The sequence below is a fragment of the Ammospiza caudacuta genome, chromosome 2, assembly GCF_027887145.1.
Source record: "Ammospiza caudacuta isolate bAmmCau1 chromosome 2, bAmmCau1.pri, whole genome shotgun sequence".
In the NCBI taxonomy this organism is placed as follows: Eukaryota; Metazoa; Chordata; class Aves; order Passeriformes; family Passerellidae; genus Ammospiza; species Ammospiza caudacuta.
Genome location: NC_080594.1, coordinates 97,346,500 through 97,372,764, shown reverse-complemented (window position 1 = coordinate 97,372,764; position 26,265 = coordinate 97,346,500). Strand labels below are relative to the sequence as shown.

The following is a 26,265-nucleotide window of genomic DNA, read 5'->3' as shown; positions in this document are numbered from 1 at the left end:
TCCACAGAATTTTCTCCAGAAGCATGTCTATCCTGTGTTTGAGGTGAGCTCTCTTGATGTGTGAAGGAAGCTCTGCCTCTTGTGCCATCATCGGTTCCTCTGCTGAGTGGGACAACAGAGGAGAGCTCTGCCTGGTTCTAAAACTGGATGCTGGACTCAATGGTGCATTCCTTAGAGATGAGTGCCTGAAAGATTGATTCAGGCAGTTTGCCTTGTCTGCATTTATACTGTGTTTCCTAATCTAGGCTTAATCTAATGAGGTTGCTGACCTGCAGCTGTTACATCCACAGTCAGATACTGATCTCATCTGGGATGTATCAGGTTCCAGATGAGCTGAGGAAAGAAATTTCATCTTCAATTCATTAATTTTTAGCTGAGACAAGTGACCAAATGGATCAAGAGTCCTTTCCTCAATTGGCCTGGACTGCTTTGACTCTGGCCACACACCGTGAACTGCTATGTGCGGCCAGTTGTGGTAGTCAAGCACTGTTCCTCATAGGGCAAGTAGATAAAGACTCATACAAGCTGAAAGTCATTCCAGTGGAGAGGCAGAGGACACTAAGCCAGGAACATCCTTCCTGAGACTGGTATCTGCCTGTGAGACAGCATCTTTGTTGTGCTGTGTTTGACCGAGACACTGAGCTGATTTTTTTTTTGATTTCTTGCCTTGGAAGAGGAGAGCAGTGTGATGGCAAAGACGTCCTACAGCTTCCATCAGTCTCAGTTGCGATATGGCAGCAAACACTACGAGTTCCTCCTAAGAACAGAGACTGCCCATGAGCTAAGCTGAGGAAAAGCAAAGATGCCATAAAGTCTGGTTAGCAGGCAGTGCAGATTTACAGCCATGACTAAGACAGTAGCCACAATTCTCAGCCTCAGGTGAGTTTTCAGAATGTAAATAGCAAGTTAAGGTGCAGCCTGTTGGAGCTCAAGTGCGTGGCTGCTCCTTCTTCCCTTCTTGAAGGAGAAGGAATGAGCAGAGCAGGGGTGGGCTCCCAGCTGCAGGCAAACACAGTTTAACACAATGAACTGGTTTTCCCTCTGTGACTATGAGCCTTGCTGGCAGACATTGTAGTCACATTTAGAAGTGTTAGGGTATAGATAGACAAATGTCTCTGTCTGTGGCAGAAACAAAAGGCCTGTGTAGGCTAAAGGCTTTTTATATACATTTTTATATACATATTTATATATATTTTATATACAGCAGAACAATTCTGATAGCAAAGTTTTGAAGTTTGCTTATTCTGCAGTCCTATCATGAGAAAAAGGTACAGTTGAAAACTACCTCAGGCTGAGGAGAATGGTCTGAATGTAGCTCTTCTATGGGGTTGAATGCTCTGGACACTGGGATTGAACCCAGGAATAAAGTTACATCTTCTGCAGCTTTACAGAGTTACCCATTCATTTTGTTGTGTCTTCCAACAAGGAAATAAAAGAAATGAAACATATAATTTTTGCTATGGAATTAAACATATAATTTAAGGTCAAGTGGAAAATTTTGTTTTATACAGCAGAAGTTATTTGCTTTGACATGCAAGAAGAAAGGGTGTGTGTTTTGCCTTAATGCAAGCCAATACGTGTTTCCAGTTTTTAGTTTGACAACTCGTTTTCTTCTAACTAGAAGGGTATGTTAAGAAAGGAGCAGAAATTATAGGGAGAGAGTAGCCTATGTTAAAAATAATTGACTGAAATTGACCTGTAGTATTGTATTCTGTGTCTGCTTCTATCATAGTGTTTGCTAACAAGACACTCTCTGGGCGCTTTTTGGATTAATGTATGTTCCTCAGTTTTGAGAAGTCTGGTTTGAGACCATGATTGCAATTTATAGTTGTAAATTTATAAATTTATAAAATATGTAATATTTTATATAATATATAATATTTGTATTATCTGTAATTTATGAAATAATATAACAAATAATTTAGCAAATAAAGATATAATTTTATAAATAAAATTTATAAAATTATTGGCATGCAGACCTCAGATTACAATTTTATATTTTATTATGGAATTGTGATACATTATAGTTTATAGACTACTATGGCTTTAAAGCAAACCAAAACATTTTAAAAAAAGAACTTTAAAAAGAAAATCACTTCCTTGATAGAGAATGCAGATAAGGATACTCTGTTGTCTCTTTTTAAAATGAAAATAAATAAATATTTGTGATGCTTTTATGTGCTGTGATGACATGAGCTTTACAAAATCCTGTCAGGAGATTGTTAATTGTGGCTTCAGAGCAGGGTTTGAGTGGAATTCAATAGATTAAACACATGTCAAACCACAAGGAGAAAACAAAGTGGTCATTAAGTCAGCAGTACTCAGGCATGCCCTCAGTGAGGGAGGAATCCTTTGATGATGTGACTATACAAAACAGGTAGAAAAAACCTGTTTCTTATGTTGCAGAGTAAAGCTAATTTGGTATTTCTTAACTACCCAAGGTGAATTGTGTCCACATTTCCTTCAAGAGGTCTTGCTTCAAACTGTGGAGAGAAAACCTGCCCCATGGGGGCTGCCGTCAGCCCTTAGAAATTACAAATTTGAGCCCCTAGGCCCCATATGAAGGAAATTCATAAAGTAGAACATGAGAATCAGAAGTGATGGGGTGGTCTGTAGTCACCACATCAAATCAACTTAGTGAGGGATGGTGGGCATGTTGTTGATGGATGTGAATTCACACTGAAGGAGTTTGGCAATAAAATTATCTCACAATCCATTGCCCTCCTTTTGTAACATAACAGTAAAAGTAAGTAGCAGCACTCAATTCTCCTGTGGTCTTCAGTCTTTGCTCTCAGTGGAAAAGAGAAAAAAAAAAAAAACAGTGAGAAAACAGTGTTATTGCAATGTCAGCAAAAATTCCATATTTAATGGTAAAACTGAAAAAGGAATCTGACTTAAAGGAAGTGCTGTGAATGTTAGGAATAACTGATTCAAAGACACATTTGTGATTGTTTCTTCATGAAGATTTTAGTATCTGATGGTTTAATTAGAAGGATCAATTTTGATGTCTCTATACAATCAAAAAATTTTAAAAATTAGAAAAAAGTTTTACACAGGGTTAGAATCTGAAGTGACTGATGTTTTTAAGAGATAGTTACCTTAGTGCCCATTGCATGCTAGTGAACTCATTAAAATTATGATACGATGTTTTTTCTTCTCACTGAATACAGAAATTTGCCAACCTAAAGCAAGATGAAAATGAATAAAAAAGAGACACAGGCATCAAACTAGAATTAATCTCCTTAGTAGTTTCTTGTTTGTAAGCAAATGCTAGCCACTTGAATTGTACTGAAATATTTAGGTATTTTGCCCATTTCACAAGTGAACTTTCAGACTTCTTTCTGTTCACATTTGTTCACATGGCCTGAGCCAGCTTTTAAAAAAATGCATCAGTGATTTAATGGAATGAGTTATGTGTTGTTTTCAAAAAGTAAATGATGATGACATAGACTCTCTGTGGTCAGCCTCAGTTGAGTAGGAGGAGCTTACGTGATGGACTTGCACACGGTTAGATCAACAAGATAATTGCTGGAGGTTTCGTGGCACATTTGAAAGCAAGATCTAAAGTTGCTTGTGTTTAATTCCTTGCAGGCTGTTTCCAGCTATGTAATGTTTTTCGGACCCATGAGATGGAAATTGAGCAGTGCTTGCTGGAGTCCCTCCCCCTAGGCCAGCGGCAGCGGCTGGTCAAGCGCATGCGCTGTGACCAAATCAAGGCGTACTATGAGCGGGAAAAAGCTTTCCAGAAACGGGAGGGCCACGGGAAGAAGCTGAAGCATGGAAAGAATCAACGAGTTTGCTTTAGTCTTGCTGATATGATACAGGATGCAATCATACGCCACGATGATAAAGAAGGTACGTATTAACATTATACCATATTTTCTTTTGTACAGTAAAAGTTTCAGAGGAAAAGCTTTCTTGTCCTGCTCATCTGTCTCTAAGTACAATACAAAATACTAATCATAAAGGGATTGTCTCAGTGGAATATGCAGGCATGTATTGCATACAACACGTAACTTCTCAATGAAATGAATAATGTGTGGAGAGTAAACCTTCAGAAACCTAATGAATTCATTTTGAGATTAATATAAACTAATATATTTCAAAACAAGTAAGGACTATGAATCTATGATTATGCCTGGCCTCTTACATACCTACATAAGCCATAGAATTTAACACAAGTTACTTTGAAAATTAGGCTCTCATTTTTAGCCAAAATTTGGAGTAAGGGATGCTACTGTTGGTGACATTGACGTATCTAGAGCAAGGAAATGGTGTTGATCCATAGTCACACTAGATAGAAGGTCATCTTTCTGCTTGTGAAATTATGTTTATGTCCTTTTGAATTATGTAACCACACTTTAGTGCTCTGTTTTTAGTTTCTTGGCATTGTGTGAATCCCTGGTGCAGCTGATAGTAACCCGAGGAATTTGTAATTTACTCCTCAGAAGTGAACCAAACCCTGCAATAAGAATCTCCCAACTTTTAGAAGTCCCCAGAAATTCCCATACTGTTGTGTGGTCAGAAGGGATGTAAGAAAAGAACTGATGCAATGTGTTGGCAACTCCTTTGCAAACAGAGTTTAAGTCAGTTCTTTGTAATCACATTAGTGTAAAAAGGGGAGACTCTGAGACAGACACACATCATGCAATGAACTTGGCAAGATTCTCCTAGTTTCTATCAGTTTGATAAGCTATGCCTTTTTTACTTACTCCTGAATCTTCATTTTATTGTCCATTTGCTCCATTATTGCTTATCACTCAGGTGTAGTCCTATACATTTAAATCTTTAGAAGAAATTAATCAAAAAGCTCTACTTTTAAAGTGAATGCACAGGACATAATTTATAATTATATAATACATAAAATTCAAAACTTTTCATTCCTCTCTCCTGCTTCTTCCTAGCAGGAATTATAAACAAAGATTTTCCTCCATGTTCCCATAGCTAGCTTTCTTTAAAAACCAAGCAGAACACTAGATATGACTCTTAACATTCTGTAAAATTCAGTTCCTTGAGGCTATTCTTGACATTCACACTGAAGAAATGTAGGTTGCTTATTGCAGTGGTGGAAGGGCATCAGCAGTGTTTTGTGTTACCTATACTTGGCCTTGAGCTGCACCTGAATGAGAACATAAAGTTCAGCAGCTGCTGAGACTGAATAACCTAACCAGAAAGGGAGGATATCTCAGGCAGAGGGAAGTAAAGTGGAGGAAAACCAGGAATGTTGTCCTGCACTTGAAACAGATAAAACAGGTCCCAGAAGCAAGGAGATCAAATAGCCCACAGATAATATAGTCTTGAATTTGTTGCCTGTGGTTCTTTCCCAGGACTATGAAAATGTGTGATTGTTGTCTTTAGGCAGCTTGGGGACCTGCTGTTTGTGCCTGTCTGTTGTGTTTTTAGCCAAATGTTCCCAGAGCCTGTTTGCTTTGGGGTGAAAAATGTTATATTAAGAATTATTATCATCAAAAAACCCCCAAACCAGAACAACAACAACCAAGTGTATACTCACAGACATGGCAGATGTTTTCCTACTATTGCTGTTGAGTGAAACATGCAACCATGACTCTTCAGTGAATATACCTACATTAGAATCTCTATTCAAATTAGACATATTCTTTTGTAATAATGCCACATCCATTTACTGTGTTTGGTGGTCTTTTGTGGAGCATGTAACATAGATTCCTTTTAGGCAAAGCTGTACTGGAGGATGTGGTCTGGAAGTACAGCTAGTGCCCCAAAACAGCAATGAGCTTTGAATTTGTAAGGCTCAGCTAGACAGTGCCTGGAATAATCCCATGGAAGTAATGGGATATAGCTGGGGAAGTTGGGCTTTTACTACAACCTTTTTCTCTTCTCTATTTAATCACATTTTGCAATGTACTCAGCAATCAACAGCATTGAGTAGGTGTAAAAGACAGCTAAGAAAGGTGCTTTGCAGTTCTGTGAATGAAATGCAAAAACAAAGTCATTTAGAAAGTGGAAAGAGGGCACAGCAAGGGGATAGAAGTAGTTGTCCAAGTGAAGTCCAGGGGTTCAGTTTTTCTGAAGTATCATAAATTATATACACCGGACAGCACGTTTTGAAGTGGTGAGTTGTAGTTCTGGTTTTGTACATGAGATAAATTGGATACCATTAATATATATAGAAAGATGAATTTTTGATGTGGCTGGTGCAGAGACATTTCACAATTGAGTCTGGTCAGAATTTCACTTTTACAAATTCATTGTCTTTGTTATTCATGAAAAATCTTCTCCAGAATTACTATACCAGCTGCTACTGAGCACAAAAACCATTTCTGTTACTTCATGCTAACAAGAGTGACCATTAGTTTGCTCTAAAATTAATTTTAGAATTGACTTTGAGAAATTTTTACTAGTGACCTGCTTTGTATCAAATTTATAAATTAAATATATGCCCATTTGCTTTTTCAATAAGTTAAAAATTAGTGAAATTATGTGTCTTTGCTCTTTTTCATTATTTCTTATTATTATTAGTAACTGTTCTTTAGTATTTTATCTGACCCGGGGAGATTGAAGGGGAATCCTCATTCTCTGTCTCCTTGCAGCACCCTGTAGTTTCTCTCTTTTAAAGCAATATGTTTTTACTGCTGTTGATGGGCCACATCCACCCACATACTAGCAGTGAGCATTTTGGGAGATTCTGCAACTATTATTCTCAGTGTTGAGATGTATAGAAGCAGAAGGTGATGAATAAGTGAGTGCACTGTTTTTTCACACTGATTTTGTACATCTTTACTGCTGGCAAGGGAATACCTCTTGTTAATTTCTCTTTAAAAACTATATACTTTGCTTCTGTGAGATATTAAATCCCTAATGAAAATGGACAGCAGGCAATTTGTCTTCCTGGCATCAGTCATATAAATGTTCTGCAAAATGGGAGAGGTAGCCAAGGAGGCTTCTGCAACCCATTCCTTCCCATTGCAAACTAGGCTTGCTCGCACCTACATGTGGCATCACCATGTGGACTCAGATCTTTTCTAGTACACACACAAACCACACATAGGTATGGGCTGAGCCTGCTCATCAGCTGACACCCATCTACAAACGATTAGAAAACGAACCCAGCACTCAGGAAATAAACTGAGCCAGTCTCAGTCTGAGTTTCTGCTTCAAATTCAAGGTAGGCAAAAGGGTCCTTAGCATTTGGGCCTTTTGAGGATAAAGGGTGTGCTTCCTTCCTGAGGCAAAGGTGCAGTTATTGGCACTGACAGCACTGAGAATCAGTGGCTGCTTTGAAAGATGTGCTTTTTGGAACGTGAGCTGATAGATAATCTTGCTACAATGAAAACAGTAGCTGAAAGTGGACGTGAGAGTCCTGTACCTGAAATCTAACAGGGGAAACTAAAGGACTGGCTTTAGTTTGTATCACCTTTTGGTATATTCTGTAACCCACCTTCTCAGTCATCCTGCAGAATTACGCAAAATCTAGAATTGTCAGACAGTCTTTGTACGCAGTAAGTATCTTTTGTTGTAAAACCTCTCAGTTGTGGTGCAGGCATGATGTGTACCATGAAGTCTGCCGGGCTGGCAGGTGGTGCTGGGTCAGGGTACAAAGTGCAGAGAGCCATCAAATTCAGCCTGGAGACAAAAGAGGTACTCCTGTGAAAATCAGCATTACAAAAGGGAAATGCAGATTCCCAAAACCTATTTAAAGCCCATTTCATCCTTCTGATGAGCAATATGCTGATTCTGTGACAGCATTGTGATTCTGAATAGCAGCAATACCAGGGTGAGTGCGTGTTAGCATAATGCTGAGTCTCTAGTAATGATTCTTTGTCCTTTTGTAGCGACTCCATTTTAGTCAGTCTTTCTCAATTCTCCCAGAGCTTCTCCCTAACCCTACAGAGTTGCAGGTGTGATTTTGTCTTTAGAGATAGAACGCTGGGATATGGTGGCTGGGACAGCCTTACTCTCCCTTCTCTCACCAGGGTAGGTCAGGGAAAGGTGATTTAAAAAGAAGATGATACCAATATCCCACTTTTCCTGCAGTGTTCACTGCCAAGGCAGGTCTCCCGAAGCTGGGTCCTAGCCCCAGCTGATTGACTGCCCAGCTGTTTCATAGTGTAGGAAAGAAAACAGGAGTCTTATCTCACTTCCTCTGATGCCAGTATCTCTAGCTGTGTGAAAGATGTAATATTATTGTGAGATTGGTAGTATCATGATATTTGAAAGGGCTGGAATAATCAATATATTGGAAGGGTTTAGTGCCATTAGTTATTTCAGTGAGCACTGTATAATGTACCATGTTATGATAAATTTCAGTTATATTAATTAAAAGAGTGTGTAAGTGAGGATAAAAGGGGGTACAGGTGGGGCTGGTGCTGAGCTGTAATTTACATCTGAAGAACTTTGGGCTATAAAGAGGGCTCTGGGGAGGGGAAACAATCTATTCAGAAGAAGATTGTATCTTTAATTTAAGGTGGCAGATGAGTTGCCGATTAACTTTTGTTAGGAGAATGTGTCAGAGATGTTATAATAATCCTTCTTCTTCATGGAAAAAAGACAAATAATCTGAAACAGAAAACAGAGGCTGAAACTGAGCAGAAATAAACCAATTTTATATTATTTCCCTGCATTCTTTTCAAATCTTCTAACCAACTTCTTATTTTTGCATTCTTCTTCATTAGGCTTAGTTATGATTTAATATCCTTTTTCCAGTAGAAACAGCTTGGTTGGTTACATACAAGATGTTCTGTAAAACAGTGGATTGCACTGACTGTGTCTGGGAAACACCTCGGGGCAAACTTACTGATCCTCAACAACCAGTTTTAACATTGCCAGCAGTCTTTTTGAGAAACTGGAAGAGGCAGGATGTGGGCAGTAGTGACAGGCTGGTGAGAGCATTTGGTATATTTCCATTTCCATTGTGTGAAACCTGTTGTCTGGCAACAGTGTGTAACATAAACTCTTCTTGGCGAACACCTTTATAACTAAGAAGAATGGGAACATATTCAGGTGGCCTGTCTGCTCTTGGGATTTTGACTTTCAGACTACCTTTTTAGATGTTTGATGACACCTCCTTTTGTCATACTGATTTCAGGCAGCTTTTCTGATTTTTATGTATTGCATGTTAAGGGATGAATGGTGAGAAAGCAAGGCTCCAAGCATGGCAATGCCTGGGTTTTAAAATTCACCAAACCCTTGGATAAAGAGTGCATTTTTGTGTGCCAGGAATCTTTGCTACTAGAAGAGACTGAAAGATAAAAATATATGTTTACTAAAGACAGAGAAATTTTTTTTAATACAAGAGTTTTACAGAAATACAAAGTCATAAAACACAATATTATGCTTAATGTTTAGGAAAGAGGTGAAAAAAAAGGTGTAACATTAAGTCTCTCCTGTTAGGTCCTCATCATAAAGGCAGAGTTTCCTTAAATTAGGCAAAAATAACTCCATCTTGAGTTTAAAATAAAGGTGATTCTGGAAAAGAGAAGAATCTCTGTATGAAAATTAATCTTCTCTGTATGCAAATTAATCTTCTGTGCCATCACAGATTACCATAATCCACTCTTATTTGCTTCCACCTTTAAAAATCTTCCTGCCTTGTTTCTTATGATTAATATTTAATATCACCTTCTTTCATTCCATTCTCCTCCCAAAGGTACTTTAATTAGCATTTCTTTTATATACTGGATGTTGTAGCTACAGCCTTCTGAAGAGGCAGGGCTACAATCATAATGAAGGATAATAAATTATAATAAATGAGGAAAATTAAATGCATGGGATATTTATATTTTTATATATATAATATTATATATATTATATAAATATATATTGAATATACATATACATATATATATATATATATATATATATATATAAGTGTGTATATATATATGTACACACACACACTTTTTATACATGTATTATACCAAAGGCATAAAGCTGAGACATATAAACACAGTTGGCAAATCAGTTATTCCAGCTGTGAGAAGGATAAAATGACAAACAACTGTAGCATGTTTAACATGCACAGGTAACCTTCATGACAAAAGAAAGCTCCCAGAAAAAAAAAAAAATTAAGCCTTGGGTCAAAACCTGAATTAATAGGAAATTAATTAGGTCTTGCATAGTCATGAAGAGGAAACCTCTCCAAAAAATCAATTTAATCTAATTTCAGTGTGAGGAAATTAAAACTCTGAATGATCAAGAACATCCATAACAGAACTAAAATGTATTGAATACTCTGTATTACTTTATTTTAGCATGCTCAGTCCTTTTTAAAATTTACATTAAGGATTTTTCAGATTTTATAGTGCTTCGTTTCAGATTGCTCTAGCATTATTTAATATATTTTAATTTCAGATTACTATTTACTCTCACTCTAAACTTAATTAAAGCCTATTTTTTATCTTTCCAGGGAAGCAAATGGATTTCATTATGCATGTAATAATAGAGAGACTTCCTCAGACAGAGCTATTTTGTATTTTACAATGCTTCCCTTGAATCAGAGTAGGAAAATGTACATTAGACAGTAATCTAAAACTATTTACAAATGTTGATTTTCTGGGAACTATTGTAGAAGAAATCACAACACGCATGTATGATAATTGATACAATTTAATATTTATTGTCCCATCCCTAAGAGACATGAGCACTAGACACTGAATCGTGGAGTCAAGAGCCTAATCAGAGCATATGAAATTAATGAAGTACACAGAAATGTTGTGAATTGGGGCTTTTGGAAAGAAGGAAAAGTATGTACTGTAAATGAATGCTTTCACAAGGCAAATTCCTGCATTCTGGAGTGGGAACCATGTCTGTAACTCTGGATGACACTAATGCAGCTGACTGTCCAACAAGCTGCTGCTGATTGATCTGTACAGGAAAATGAAGCATCAATCAACCATCTCAATCCACCCATTGATGAGGAAGCTTTTCCAAAGGCCCAGAAGGTAGAGCCATTTCAAACCAGGGCAAGGCTTCCACCCTATAGATTCAACATGGTTGCTAAGTTTCTTTGGCTCCATGTGTGATCAATTCAGCAACACAGGGCATCTTTTTGTTGTGGTGCAGGGAAACGTAATGCCTTTAGTTATTGGGTAACAGATGTTTAGTAATTAAAGCAGGCCATTTCAAAAGCAATCATAAAATCACAGGGAGATGAAATTTGAATACATCTGAATTCCTATAGGATTCCATATGTGCTTTTTGTCCATGTGTTTACATTTTTAGTAATTTGGTGAAGCTGAGAACTGAATATTAAATGTTTTGCTGTTGATAAAAATATGTATGATTGCTAATATACAACACTTATTTAATTGGAAAAGGTAAGACTCACCAAAAAAAAAAAAAAAAAAAAAAAAGACACATCAAAAAGTGAAGAATAAACTTGAGGGTATAGATTTAATCTATCATTTTGTTCTTCATGTGGACTGTCTAATCACAGGACTGCTTCTGCTCCATGACTACTTTTCTCTTAGCCGTGAAATTTTCCTGGCTTGTTTCAGCTGCAGTTTTTGTCTCTGCATATGCCCAAAATTACCTTGGTTTGAACAGCTATCCTCTGCCTGTACCAAGTGGGGAAATAAAGAAAAAACATCCATTTTGGGTCACCCTCAGTAAGGAAATTTACACCAAGTGTAACTTATCTGTCTTTTGATCAAATTGATTTATGATGCCATCCTTCTCTCCATAAAAACTGAGCTTGGAGCTGTGAGCCACCCATTTTTGCTTGCCCACAGGTTTTACCCATGTGTTGCTATGAGAGCCATTTTTGTCTGTGCATTTCTCTGTCCCACTGCCTGTTCTGTGCCCACTCTCCACACACCTCAAGTATCTTGAACAGTGTCCATCCTGGCATGGCTTTCTCCTGGGGAAGGACCTGGGAGGCAAATTGGATCCAGCTGGTCCTGGTTACGTTCCAGCAAACTGTAGAAAGTTGAATTAATAGTAAACTGTTGTACAAAAATCTCAATGCTATCATTATCATTATGGCTGCTACTAACTGTGTTTTGAAAACAGGAGTATATTCTGGGCTATTTGCAGTCCTGTTTCACATGCATAAGCTCTGAATAAATAAAAACTGAGATATGTGTTTGAACTTTGTGGTTCCCTTCTGATGGTTTTGGATGTCTATAAATTCACTCTGAAGGATTTGTTGAAAAGCATGCTTTTTTCTTACTGATATAAAAAGTTTCTAGAAACTCAGCTTTCAGATTTTTCTTTGAATCACAGATTTCTAAAATGTAGGCACTGAGTTGCTTGTTTTCTATATAGGTAAGTCTGTTCTTGAACTTTTAACCCTACATAAGCAAACAAAGCCACATTTAATTAACTAGAAATCATAAATGTTGCTTCAATTGCAAGCATAAAACATATCTATGAGATAAACTGTGAAAACACACATTTTCCCCTTTTTTTAAAATTTACTTCTGAACACATTTTGAAAATTCTCAAATATTTATTTTGGTGGACTATGATATGAAGATTTTCTGCAGTTGAAAAGTCAGTGTGTATATTACTCGTGACTTCTAACCAGACATATTAGAAGAGTAGAAGAGAACTTGTGGGCTGAGATAAAGACAGTTTGATAGGGAAAGCAAATGCCACACACACAAGCAGTGAAAAACAATGAATTAATTCAGTGCTTCCCATGTGCAGGGAAGTGTTCAGTCATCTCCAGGAGAGCAGGTTCTCACCACATGTAATGGTGACTTGTGAAGACAAATCCTGGCACTCTAAATGCGCACCTTTCCTCCTTCTTCCCCCCTTTTTATATACTGAGCATATGGTCTGGGACACCACTTTGGTCACTTGGGGTCACCTATCTTGGCTGTGTCTTCTCCCAACCTCCCATGCACCAAAAACTCCCTCCCCAGTGTGGTTGTATGAGAAGCAGAACAGGCCTTGGCTCTGTGCAAGCCCTGCTCAGCAATAACAAAAACATCTCTGTGGTACTGACCCTGTGTTCAGCACAAATCCAAAACATGGCCCCCCACCAGCCACTGTGAAGAAAATTATCTCTGCCCCAGCTGAAACCAGCACAGCATGCTCCAGTATTCCAGTATGAAGTATGAAGAAACACAGGACTAATCACTCACAAATTCGCTGTCATGCCAATAAAGGTTCGTTAAGCCATTAGCAACCTACAAATTGGCACCTGGCAGTTCTTCCTATTCCTTTGAAAGGGGATCCACAGTGGGATGCAAGACTCTAAATTGGCAGCAATCAGAAGCCTATTCTCTCTGTGAAATATGCTATCCACTGAGTAGCAGGTACTGCTGACATTCTCTGGTTATTGTTATAAGTGACCAATTAAAAAAAAAATGTTGCTGTATTCCTAGTCTATTCTTATGAAATAGAGAGAGAACAAGAATAGAGTATTTTCTATGCAATTTACTTTTGATTTAATCTCCAGTGTAATTATTGTGCTTCATATTGATTTCCAATAATATTTCAGTACAAAGGGAAAACTTTTCTCTATCTATCTTTCAATATCACTTTGAAATGCTTTCATTTCAATCGCAAATTACGCTATGAGAGAAATTAAGAGGGGGAACTACAGAAATCAGTAGAGAAAAACCTTTTATGTTGTTTTTTTTTTCTTTTTTACGAGCAAACCTTCATAGCAACAATACAGTTCTTTGCAAAAATGAACTTAAATGAGTCTTTAAAAATGTTTTCAATGTTTGAATTCAACTTCAGTAACACTTTTCTACCAGGGCATATTCAAATTGCTACACTGGAGCAGAAAATAAAATAAAATTAAATACCTAAGCATAAGACGGGGAAAAGACCTTATTCTGATATCTTGCAACTTGTGGACTTTAAATTAACTATCAAATTAGTTGCCAGTTTGAGAAGAACATTCCTTCAGAATTTCTAAAAAGTGAAGTTTTTTTGGAGGTTTTGTGGAGTGGGATAACTATGTGGAGTATTTTTCTCTAGAACCATTGAAGCCATAACTAAATTAATATAACCAGAGCCACTGAATGCAGCAAATATTTTTTTTTAATTGCTAAATTTTTAGGGCTTTTTTGTTATTCTGCTCTTTTTTAACAAGAGCATGTGCCATGTTGTTCACCTGTGACTGGGCAACCCTGCTTGTAAGTACAGACTGGGGAGTGAGAGGCTGCAGAGCAGTGCCATGGAAAGGGACCTGGGGGTCCTGGTCATTGGCAAGCTGAACATGAGTCAGCAGTGCCCTGACAGCCAGGAGGGCCAGCCCTGTCCTGGGGACATCAGGGACAGCATGGCCAGCTGGGCAAGGGAGGGGATTGTCCTGCTCTGCCCTGAGCTGGAGTGGCCTCACCTCGAGTGCTGGGAGCACTTGTTGGATATCAAGAAAAGATTTTTCACCTAGAGAGTGTTTGGGCACTGGTACAGGCTCCCCAGGGCAGTGGTCACAGCACCAGCCTGTCAGATTTCAAGAAGTATTTGAACCATGCTCTCAGGTGCATTGGGTGACTCTTGGGGTGTCCTCTGCAGGGCCAGGAGTGGGACTTGATGATCCTTATGGGCCCTTTCCAACTCATCGTAGTACCTTTCCCAGTAAAATCTGGGAAATATACAAATATATCTGGGAACAAAATAGATTTATTTATATAGTGCCTAGTGGTCCTTCCTCCTTCCTTCCTTTTCTTCCAAATTCAAAGCACAAAATACTGCTTATTATTTCAGTCATCTTTTTGTTCTCTGAGGCGTGAGTTGGAGGATTCTTCTCAGTGCACTGAGGTATCATCTTAATGACTTAGACTGAGGTCTGCAAGGCTTTTTAGCTGTTAAAATCTTTTGCACTTCAAATTGACAGTGAACAAACTCTATAGCTGTGATAGAAATTAGTAGAAAGCTTATATGGTGTAATGTATAGAAAACTGATTCTTCTTGATTACCATTAATTGCAGCCTTTGCAGTAATAGGCTGCAACAGTGGAGGAATTGAAGGTTTCAAGAATACAGTCAATAAATCTAAGGGAATGGCTAATTGAGGTTGTGTTTCTGTTTGAATTGCATCCAAGAATGAAGGTGTAAATGTGAGTAGTTAAGGTGAAATTCACAATATTTCTAAATGTCCTCCTTTGAACAAGCATATGCATATGCAAAAAGGTTCAAGGTTTTAAGCATATCCAAAAGATTCAAGGTAGAGTTCAGTCAGCCTGGAACAACATACTGCTTTCTTACTATGTTTCTTTCTGATGACTCTCTATTACAAAGCAGTGTAAAGGTGACCTTGAAGCAGCAGAGATTTTACAGGACTATGAGATGGTAAGAGGAGGTAATTTCTCACACCATGCACTTTTTAGGGTTTTGATTACATTTGGGCTCAAAAGACAAATATGACAGCTGTAGCAGTAAATTTTTGAGTTAGGATTGGCGCTCCAAATTTTAGCAATCACAACTACTGCTGTCATAAAATGGTAGTTTTTTCCAGACATCCACATTTACCCATTGACAGTACAAAAAATATGCCTTGAAGTGCTCTTAAAGCTGGAAGTACCTGTGTGAAATTTGAAATACTGCTTTGTTTCTTAGTCTACCAAAAGGACATCCTATAAGAGGGTACCACTATCCTTTTAATAATGGCCATTTGAACTTCATTGGCTTCTCAGTTCCTGTACAGGGTGAACATCAGATTTCTTTTGCTTTCAAGCTGCTCCCTAAAAATCCTATGGATCACATATATAGAACTATGTAAGGTGAACAGAAAGGATAGATGTAAAGTCCAAATATATGTATGTCTACTGATGTTTCTGGATTAGTCCTTATATCTTTTTCTTAACTTAGGCACTTCTAATGTGGAGTTCTCTCTGACTTCTCCCTGATTTACAAGATTTATGTACCAGCTACCTGTAAGATGTATTGATTGAGCAAATGAGAACATGTGGCATTGGGTATCACTGGGGAAGTTTGAGCCTCTGTAGTTGTAGCTCATCACTACATCCCAAACCCACGATGATGCTCTATATGAACATTGATTCATTGGTATGACTCAGAATTGAGAGCTCCTCTTCTGTCAGGTGATGTTGGTTGCTCCTTCCCCTTGCTGACATCAAGATTGAATTCACAGAGTTAAAAGGTCAGTCTGGTTAGAAGCACCTCAGAAGGTCTAATAGTCCAATATCATGCTGACTTTGTATGGAATAAGACAACTCAGGTATTGAAATAAGGCAGCTCTTATTGTTGTAGTGCAAGAGCAGATTAGGCAAAGCAGAGAAATTCCTGTGGAGAGCAACCGATAATTCTGCTTCAAAGCAAAATTAAAACATCAGCTTTTATGTCAGACTTTTGCTTTCCACAAACTATAAAGAAGAGGTGATTATACCAAGTACTGTACGAGTGTAATTTTCTCCTCTCTGTGCTGGCCTATAACTCCAGTTCACACTTCAGTGGCAATCCATACCTGTAAAAAATGAAGTAAAACATAAATAAAATTTGCTTTGTGCTGGTTGCTCCAGCTTTGGAATAATAATTTTGCTATTCTGGTGGCTGACTGGAATCAGAGAAGAGGAGGCCAAGAGTCTGTCATGCATCACCTCCTGTGTTCCCTAGACCCTCAAATGCTTCACTGGTAACCCCATGTAGGTTCACCTTATATAAGATTGATATGTAGATTTAGCCGTCTGTAAGCTTGGTGGTATTGAATGCAGAATGGTTTGTGCTCCAAGTTTGTCCCTTTGGTTGCATATTTTTTTTAGGATGAACCTGTCCTAGGATAAGATAAATCTGTCATTTCAGTCCCCTGTGTCCTGGTGTGGTTTTTGCCTTTCATACTGAACTTTGAAATCAAGTGAAGTCTACATCACTGCAATCTTCAGCTGCCCAAGTCTGACAGCCTTATCTCAAAGCAGATACAAGGAGATGTTTTCCTTTGGTATTCTGAGGTGGTTTAAGTGTGAGCCACAGTTTTCTAGTTTGATAGCTCTTTTCTTCTGTGCTGGCTTTATACACATGATCTGTTGTTCCTGGGGTGATAATGTATTCATTGCTTATTTTTCAACTGTTTTTTGTTGTTGGCATATTGGTAGTGGTGGTTGTAGCTGTTACTGGTGTGGGAAAATGAAGGTGTTAGCCAGAATGCACTGGAGTTGGAAGCCTCCAGAAACAGCTGTGGGATGTGAGGGAGTGGAAGCAGGAAGATTTCCAGGAGGCTGTGCTTGTACAGTCAGAGCAGCCCTGAGTGGAAGAGATTATGTCTCCTGTCTGGACTTGTCTGTGGGCAATTTGCTCTCCCTGCTGGACCTCCAGGCCACCCATCAGTTATCAGGGAGAATAATAATGATTCCAGAATTTATTAAAACAAATTTAGTTAAAACATGACCCTTAGTCCCTTAGTGATATGAGAACACTTAACAGTTGTCTTTTGGTTGCATCTTTGTTGTGGTCACTTCTGACAGAAGACTTCTAGACTGAACAAAGAATACACAGCAGGCAAGTGTGAAAGTTATTATTTGGGCCCCTTGTCAGAAATGAACGAGAACTAAAAACATTGTTGTGTTATATTTTGAAATGTTTCAAGTTTGCCCTTTGCCACGTGTGAAAGAATTCCTTGCAGGATGGGAGACAAAACGTAAGAGAAGTTCTAGCTATAACTGTCAGACCCTTCATATCATGGGAAGAGGTGAAAAATTAGAAAAGACTGAAGACTTGGACATCAGCGGGTATATCAGCTTGAAATACCTTTAGTGAAAATATAATTAATTTCAAAGAATTTGGCAGCAATTCAGCCAAATCAAATTCTGGAGAACAAGTAATGAGAAATGAAATCATCTTTGAGCTAGGTACACAGGCATAGTTATTTTCTTTGAAGACTTGTGGCACAAGCCTTTCATGTAACCAATATGCGAAAATGTTCATATCTACTGTATGTAGTGCACAGGTTAAGAGAAGGACTTGGTAACCTCATGTTGCAATCAATTCAGTAAGTGCTGAATAGAATTGTAAGGTAATATTTGATGAGTTTACCCAAACTGAAACATTTGTGCAGCATGCACGCTTTTTATGTTCATGTTTACATGGGAGACTCATGACAGGACCCCATATGCTGCTTTCCTGCAGTGATCATGACTGAACAGCACAGATAATCTCTCCAGACCTCTTGTACAGTTTCTCAGTCACAAATTCTTAGCAGAGTAGGAGGAGCTTCACACTGCCTCTCCAGAAGCTCAGTTTCCTGGATGTGGTGATTCCATCTCTGAGTAGACAAAGAATGCCAATCCTATTCCATCACCTCCAGTAGGAGGTGTCATTCTGTCCATATGTGCAAAGAGTCATAAGTCTTTACAAACCTCATGAATTGTGTTAGGAAAAGAAAAAGAAATTGAGAGGTGAGGATGTGAAGTAGAAAAGGACCATTAAGAAGTTTAATATGTCATTCTCCATTGGTTTTGGCAAACCATAAAAGAATGTGACTGAATGCTGATATTATTGAAAAATGTGTGACATGAACACACCAAAATCCAATTGCTTTCTGTCTATCTTAAAACTCTGTAAAAGTGAAGAGGGGAATGATTTCATTTGTGCGTGGGGTATCTCCATTGCTCTTCACATCTCTTGACCACCTCTGAGACGTCTGACAGAGGATGCTGGTATCAGTAGTTTGAAGTGTGTTGATAGTTCAGGGTTTACCATACAGCAGGATGTGTCTCAAACAGAAATTGCTTCACAGCACACCAGTTTTAATGTGCTGTAAAATGACATATATAGATAGAGGATTTTAGTCAGAAAAACTAAATTATGTGGACATTCAAAGTGCCAAGGTAAAACAGCTGAGATTTGTCTCTGCTCCTGTGAAACCTATGGAAGTGTGGAAGGGACTTGAAATCCTTCTGGAGGTGATAGTTTGTTCAAAATTTATTAAGTACAGGTAAATGCTGTAAGGGCACTGTGAGGGCCAGCTGCCCCCAGATGCTGTGTGAGCCACTGGGAGCACGGAGGCCACCCCAGGGCAGCTGGACAGGGTCAGGCAGCTGGGGCCTGTCCCACTGCCCCAGCTGGATGTTATGTCAATGTTATATTTTTCTAATTCAAAATATTTCATTCATGATTTTATGATGCTGTTCCTACCACCATTTTTCCTGCAGGCTCTTTGTTTCAGATTTAGCAATTGTGTGGCTGCAGAGTGAGTCAGTTCAGCAAACTGATCCCAAAGAAAGTGCATCACCCCCTAGAATCGACAGCTAAATTCTGTGTCACCTCTCTGAACCAATTCACTGTCCTGGTGCACAGCTGATGAGGCTGATGCAGAGAAAAAGAAGTAACATTCAGATGTCTTGGAAACACTGACTTGATTTTAATGATTCTCTGAGGATATTTCTTATACCAAATGACACTTAAAAAGTGTGTTTCTAACACAGTTTGAAACTAAGCGAAAATTGAGGCTGCCATTGGCTGCTCTCCTTTCTGTCTGGCTCTGCTTCTGTCCCACCCTTTTGTCCTCCCATCTTTATGCTGATTTTGGAATGAGGCAGGGAGATGAACCATCTGGAAACTGCCTTTCATAAGGTTGGTCTGCAGCTGGTTTAACTCTCCATCCCAGCAGCATGACATGCGGCACTGCTATGCAAAGATCAAGGCAGGAGTGTGTGAATTAATGCATGAGCAAGAGGGAAGCAGCTCTGGTTTTCATATGCTGTGAAAGGTGGTGCCTGAGCCACAGATGTCTAGTGGTGAGATATTCCTGGAGCTACACATTTTCTTCATCATTTTGGTCACTCATATGCCACACACACAACTATTCTGGATAAATGCATGGATTGGTAATGCCCTGTTGCAGACATCTTTTTGTGAAAATCCTTTTCTTTAGGATTTTCCCTTCTAAGAAGCTGAGGCCTCAGAAACAAAATGTAAACAATGGTTATCTGCTGCTGTAGAATGCATAAGGTTTGTCTGTGATTGGGCCATCTTGAATGTTTACAATTAATGGCCAACCACAGACCAGATAGCTCAGACTCTCTGAGCCACAGATCTTTGTTATTCATTCTTTTCTATTCTTAGCTAGCTTTCAGAGGAAACCTTTTCTTTCTAGTTCTTTTTAGTATAGTTTTAATGTAATATATATATATCATAAAATAATAAATCAAGCCTTCTAAACATAGAGTCAACATTCTCATCTCTTCCCTCGTCCAAGAACCCTTGTGAACACTGTCACAATGCCCCTAGTTTGCTTTATACTGCCTGGTTCAAGTTTGCTTGCTTGTGCACTGCACGCCCTGGGAATTCCAGGAGACACACGGGATGCAGCAGCCAGTGCTCCACAGCTGGTAATTGGTACCATTTAGCAGCTGCTGAGCAGGAGAGTAGTCTGTTACCCTTGAAGATCTCTAATGCAAATTGTAATGAGTTCCTTAGGAGGCTTCTAAGCCAGCTGGCATAAACTTGCTCTGCATGTTGCGGGAGTTAAAGAGGGACTGACTTTTGCTTCATAAGGAATAAAAGTCAGCAGTAATCTGATTTATGCCAATTAAGTAGCGTTGGCATAGGATCAACATAAATGTTGGTAAAACAGAGGGGGTGTACAGTCTGTTCAGATGGAAATTTGTATTGTATGCAAATTCTGTAACTGCTACAACAAAGAAAAAGCATGGGTATGACAATGGTTTCCAATTTAAGGTACTGACCACAGAATGAGTTATTTTGCTGATGTGTGTTTTAATGTTTATAATTTAATGACTATAGAACTGGAAATTTGCAAATTCTGAAGTAAATTTAACTTTCTTAATAAAATGCTGTAAGATATGAGGTTTTTACTCAATTCTACAAACATTTGAATGTACAAACAGGTATTTCTGTAGCTGAAAAGTTGGCCTAAAAATTATTCTAGTAATTTAAAGAGCTTTCAAACATATCTCTAAGGTGAACCTAGTGGGTTGTGAGCTTTTTCAATACTTGACTGGAGCTTGATGATAAAGTTCTTATTAATTTCAGTCACCTTTGTCAGGAACTCCAGGAGAATCCATACATGGGAAACAGATAAAATATGTGAAAAAATTTAAATACATGACCTAAATGCTAAAATATTTAATTCCTTTTTTTCCCCATAACCTTGAAATAACTAAATCTCATTAACTAGCTGGAAGTGAAAGTTTTAAGAAAAGCTATGTTTAAGTTTACTCTATGATAAGCTACTTTTCCCTAAGGTGAATTTCAGACTGTTCAACTTCCAGTAAACAAAGCTTTGTTTTATTGTAATTTTATGTCACTAACAGACATTCTGGATTCAGTCAGGTCTGTGCTACCAGGTTTTGTTGACATAGCTATTTAGTCGTCAGAAGTAGCTGTCCTGGCAAACCCTGGCTGTTTTATTAGCTGTGATGATAGACCCAGTATTTTTAGCTAAACATGTGTTATTTTGTAAGCTGGTGTTGAATGATTCTAGTAACATTCTAGGTGCAGTGAAATAAAATCACAGTTTTATTAGCAATTAAGACCTTACCACAGCAATGCTCTGCCTCTGGCCTGGCCAGAGCTCTAAACAGAGGCAAATCACGGGTCACCATGATTGCTTTTTGATCCTGGGTGTGCCCCTTGCAGCAATATCTTTGGGCCACAGAACTGAATGGCTACTTCCAGTCTTCTCAAAATTACTGATTTACACCACTGCTCTGCCTTCGACATCACAACTTAACTCAAACATTTTACATTTGACTGCTGCCCATTGTCACTTTTGTGTAAGGAGATGGGTTAATTTGTCACTGCTTGGGCATTGTAAGAGGCACACACTAGGGTTTTTAAACCATTGGGTTTGTGGACTTAATATTTTCCAGTGGTGACACAGACTACATTAAACTTAATGTACACAGAAAGGAAAGAGGGGGAATTTGCCTGAAGGAGAAGTTTTAAATGTAGCAGTTCTTGGATAAAGAAGTCCCTAACTCATAAATTATTCTTGCTGTGTCTTGGTGGGAAAGCCACAAAAGAATAGGCCAAAAAGGGGCTTGTCACATGCTGACCTGTGCTGCTGGAAGTTCGCTCCCACACTGAGTAATCAAGCCCCTCAGCTGTTTCCAAGGCTGGGTTCTGACTGATTTCTCCACAAAGAGAATATGGGAAAGAACTACCATGTGTTTTGATCTTCTGGCATTAAAGCTGGGAGAGATGCTGAGATGGGCTCTAGGACTGCCTTGGTCAGTCTCTTTCATTGGTGGCTTGGTTTGTTTCTTTTAAAGGTAATATTTGTCCAGTGGAGCACAGAAAGCAGCCTGATGTTTCACCACATGCTTTTAATTTCAGAAGAGAATCAATGACCCATTTGCTTTGGGGTCATGGTGTTATGATTCCTGGCTACCTGAAAAAACAATTATCAACTGGGGGAACTCCGACAGGAAGGATGGAAATGTCAGCCCTGTCCTTAGCAGTGCTCTGTTCTAGCAGTGGGAATTATAGCATGGATATGCAAGGTTAGCACTCTCAAATTTCACCAGTATGGAAAGAGTAATTTCCCTCTCTTAGTTTCTGAAGTCTGTGAATGGCACACTTATCTGCCCAAATGTGAATATTTTGTTTATGGTTTGCTGCCTTTAATCTTTGTGCAGCAAAGATGGGAATTTATTTCCAAGAGTTCTCCTGAAAATTAGGAGATCTGAACAAGTCTGACAGATGTTGCTAATGAGTTCTGAATGTATTTCATGTAAAAAGCAATAGGGTTACAAATCAGTTGTTTGCAAAGCTCATTAAGGGCATGACTGCTCTGAATAAACACTGTCAACTGATAAGCTTGCTCTGAAGGAAAGCCTGAGACATTGCACTAGTGATAGCAAATGTCCTTGTTAGGTAAACAAGACACCATAAAAGAATTATAAAATTACTAATACTGGTACTTGGATTAAAAAACTTTATTTTTAACTACTCATAGCAAAGGCAAGAGGAAAATATTTTTTCTACTACATTAACCAAACATTTATGACATCTTGCATTATTTCATTTGATGCTATGATTAAGAAATTACCAGAGACTAGGATTCATGTGTTCTCACATGTAGCTGAATTGTGTAGCAGGTTTCTCATAAACACCTTTGGTACAAGCTAAAAAGTATAGAGTGACTGCTGAGGAGTGAGAAAAGAGAACTAAAGAGGTATGAATGTGGAGAGGATTCTGTGATTAATCTGTACAGAGTATAAGATACCATCTGTGGGCCAAATATCTGACTGAAATAATGGGAAAAACTTACTCTTGACTAGTGGAGGATGGAGTGGAAGGATGCTATTACATCTTTCAGTATCACTTCTGTTGTGATTCAATTTCATGGTCAGTTTATGCCCAAACTTCTCTCAGCTGTTGATGGAAAGTGGTGGCTACACCATTCTCCCTGTTCATACCCATCACCCAGTGCCATGTTCCCTGATCCTTGGTCTAGCTGAGAAACTAATCTTTGCTGTGTGCCAAGTGACAAAAACATGCAGCCTGGGATAGGAGGAGAATGTGACAGTCCATTCCAGAATCAGCAGCATTTTAGCTATGCTTCTGCAGCAGTAAGTCATGTTTATGCACATCATGAACAAGTAAAGCTTTCCAGATGGAGTTATTCCTGCTAAACTAAAGAGAGCAAAAATAGATGTTAACAGAAACAAAGTCTACACTTGGTGGCTGCTATTCCCCAGAGGAACTGTTAATAGGACCATACACTGGTACTCTATATAGAGTACAATAGATGACCAAATGTTAGGTTTTACATATGTTAGGTGCCTTTATTTTTGTCTGTTCTGTTACTTCTAAAGCTGAGTTTGCTGTGAATGCAAGAGTGCCCAATGCCCAAGTTTGTGTTGCCATCAGTAGCAGATCCCTGGTGAGATACTGATAGCCCTGAGCCCTCTGAATTCATTCACCTTTCAGGCTCTGAAATTCTGATCTGTAACTTCAGATCAGTATTCCTTTTGTCTGCAGCAGACATAAAGTCACAGATACCTCTTTATGCCAGCATAGCTGGATTATAACCACAGTGCAGTGTAAATGCTGGTTGCTGCCATGTATATCAAAATTCTTAATGCATTATGCACCACAGTTACAAAAAAGCTAAACAAAACTCTGTTAGGTTATTGTCACCTTGTCATCAACCAGTTGCTATAACAACTAAAAGCTCAAAGCAAGCCAAGACAAGCCCAGAGAAAGTAAAGCCTTACAGCCCTATTTCCACAGGCAAAGTTAGTACAAGACCTGTGCGTGGTAACAGCACAGCAGTAATGACTGTACTGCATTGTAAGGCTATATTATATGTCATAATCTAGTCAATAAAATCAATGGCAAGTGAAAAGGTATTCAGCTCTCTGGAATAATTTTGTTAAAATTACAACATTGAGGATACGTAAAAAGCTCCATTGATTATTACCTTTCTTTTCTGATGAGACTTCAATGCATCCAATGCTTTTAAAACATCTTTATTAGATGTGAAATTAGGTATGAAATTCTAAGTTGTAAATAATTTTGTGTGTCAATTCTAAAAGATGTCAAAGAATGGATGGAACTGTTTATACACACACAAGAAGGGCTTCAGAGTTTGCTGAAAGTTTTTTACTCTGGGGTTGATGGTTGATTTTTTTTTCTAGGTAAATGTCAGCTTCCTGCTTTTAAGCCAGTTTTTAGTCTCAGCTTTTCATCTTTCCTGTAAACTTTCCTTACATGAAAGATTGCAAGTAAAACAAGTTTTAAAATAAAGTCTTGTGGAAGTTTCCTTAAAATTGCATTAATTAAGAGATATTCAGCGTTTCTTTAATAGAGTTTTATATTACTTTCTGTCCTCATTAGGGCATTAAATCCCAAACTACTAGCAGCAGCTAGTATATTTACTATCTAACTACTTCTAGGTAGTAGTTCTATCAAAAGGACAATATGAACAAGACTTAAGTAAATGATCTGAGTTGTCTAGTAGGAAGGGGATTTGTTTTTGTGATCTTCTTTTCTTGATTTTCTTTTTTAATTGTGTTTTGCAAAGGGGATAAATTCAAGGAAAGTATGTATTTCTTTTACTTATTTTTAAATACAGGGGCATGTAGCACATAATCCTGATTTAAGACACAAACTTTTGCCCAGCTGAAAGGAGAGTTCGCATATCTTGCCCTGCTAGTCTGTGTGATGGGAATTTCGTGAAGAACTGATCAAGCAATAACGAGGAAAAGGCACCAGACCCAAAAAAAAGAAAAAAAGCTACTAATCTTTTATCCACATTCTCTAATGTTTTTGTATTTGACTCAGTAACTTGTTTATGGTCACAATTAGTTAATACTCTATTTGAAGATCAGAGTTAACATATTAATTCTTTATGCTGTAATCTTGGTCTGCATTTCTGCTGCTAGGAAAAAAAATCAAGACAAACCAATTAATTCTAATGGATTTCAAACTCAGATCTAGAAATGGTCTGATGTTCTTTTGGTTTCAACTGCAAGGAGTTCCAAAATGGATCTGGAAAGGCATTACTTTGCACAGCTTCTCTATGAGAACCAAGTCTTTGGACGTTGGAGGGAGGAAGATATCCAAAAAATTGCCCATATTTTTAATACCTGAGTAGCTAGAGTTTCTTTCTGTCTCTTGGTTACTATTTTAGGCTCCAGATGAAATTCTTGTGTAATACTGTTAGAAATGCAGTTTCCCAACCCACTGACTTTCCATGTGTCCTCCTTCTGCCAAAAGAGAGAAGTTTTCATCCTCTGTCTTTGCATAGAAGAGCCTATCCTAAAGCCTCTTTTGGTGATCCCAAGGCTCAAAATGATGGAGTTCATCTCAGTAACTCAACAAGAAATTCCACATTTGATTTTTGCTGGTGTTATTTAGCCAGAGGTAAAGGTGTGTAAGTTCCTTAGTGAATGGGGGAAAGGAACAGACTCCTTTGGTTAACGCCTTACCTGTCTTATCCCATCCAGCAGAAACAGCAGAAACACAGACTGAGGATGGAAACACAAACAGCATCCCAGCAGAAACACAGACTGAGGATGCTGTTTCATATCAGTCCTATTCAATATAAGACTTCTGCCACTAACCCACAGTGTGCTTGCCCTGCCACCACATGATGTGTGATTTTTTTTTTTCCCTGGAAAACAGGGGATGGAGGAAAGGGAACACTTTGGAGTGCTAATTTCTTCAGGTGAAATTCTGATGGGATTGGGAGAATGAAATTCTTTTCAGAGCCTTAAGAAATATTCTGTGATATGGAAATAATACTTTCTGCCCTACTAAAGAAATGGCGTAACATAGGGATATTAGAAATATTAATCCTTGAGGAAGATGTAGTTGCATGCCTATTTAAGGAAGGAGGATTTATAAGTCTTTACTCACTTTAAACCTGAAGTAGAGAGAGTATCTCCATATTTGGTCA

At 38.3% G+C, this 26,265-nt stretch overlaps 1 protein-coding gene across 1 annotated transcript in view; it reads left to right on the top strand.

Annotated features, from left to right (window-relative positions):
- Positions 1 to 26,265, top strand: part of MYO16 (myosin XVI) — a 277,468-nt gene that overhangs the window by 16,971 nt on the left and 234,232 nt on the right. Inside the window, exon 2 of the mRNA XM_058825534.1 lies at positions 3,592 to 3,855. Within this exon, the coding sequence (XP_058681517.1) occupies positions 3,592 to 3,855 (264 nt within the window). The remainder of the gene's footprint in view (positions 1 to 3,591; positions 3,856 to 26,265) is intronic.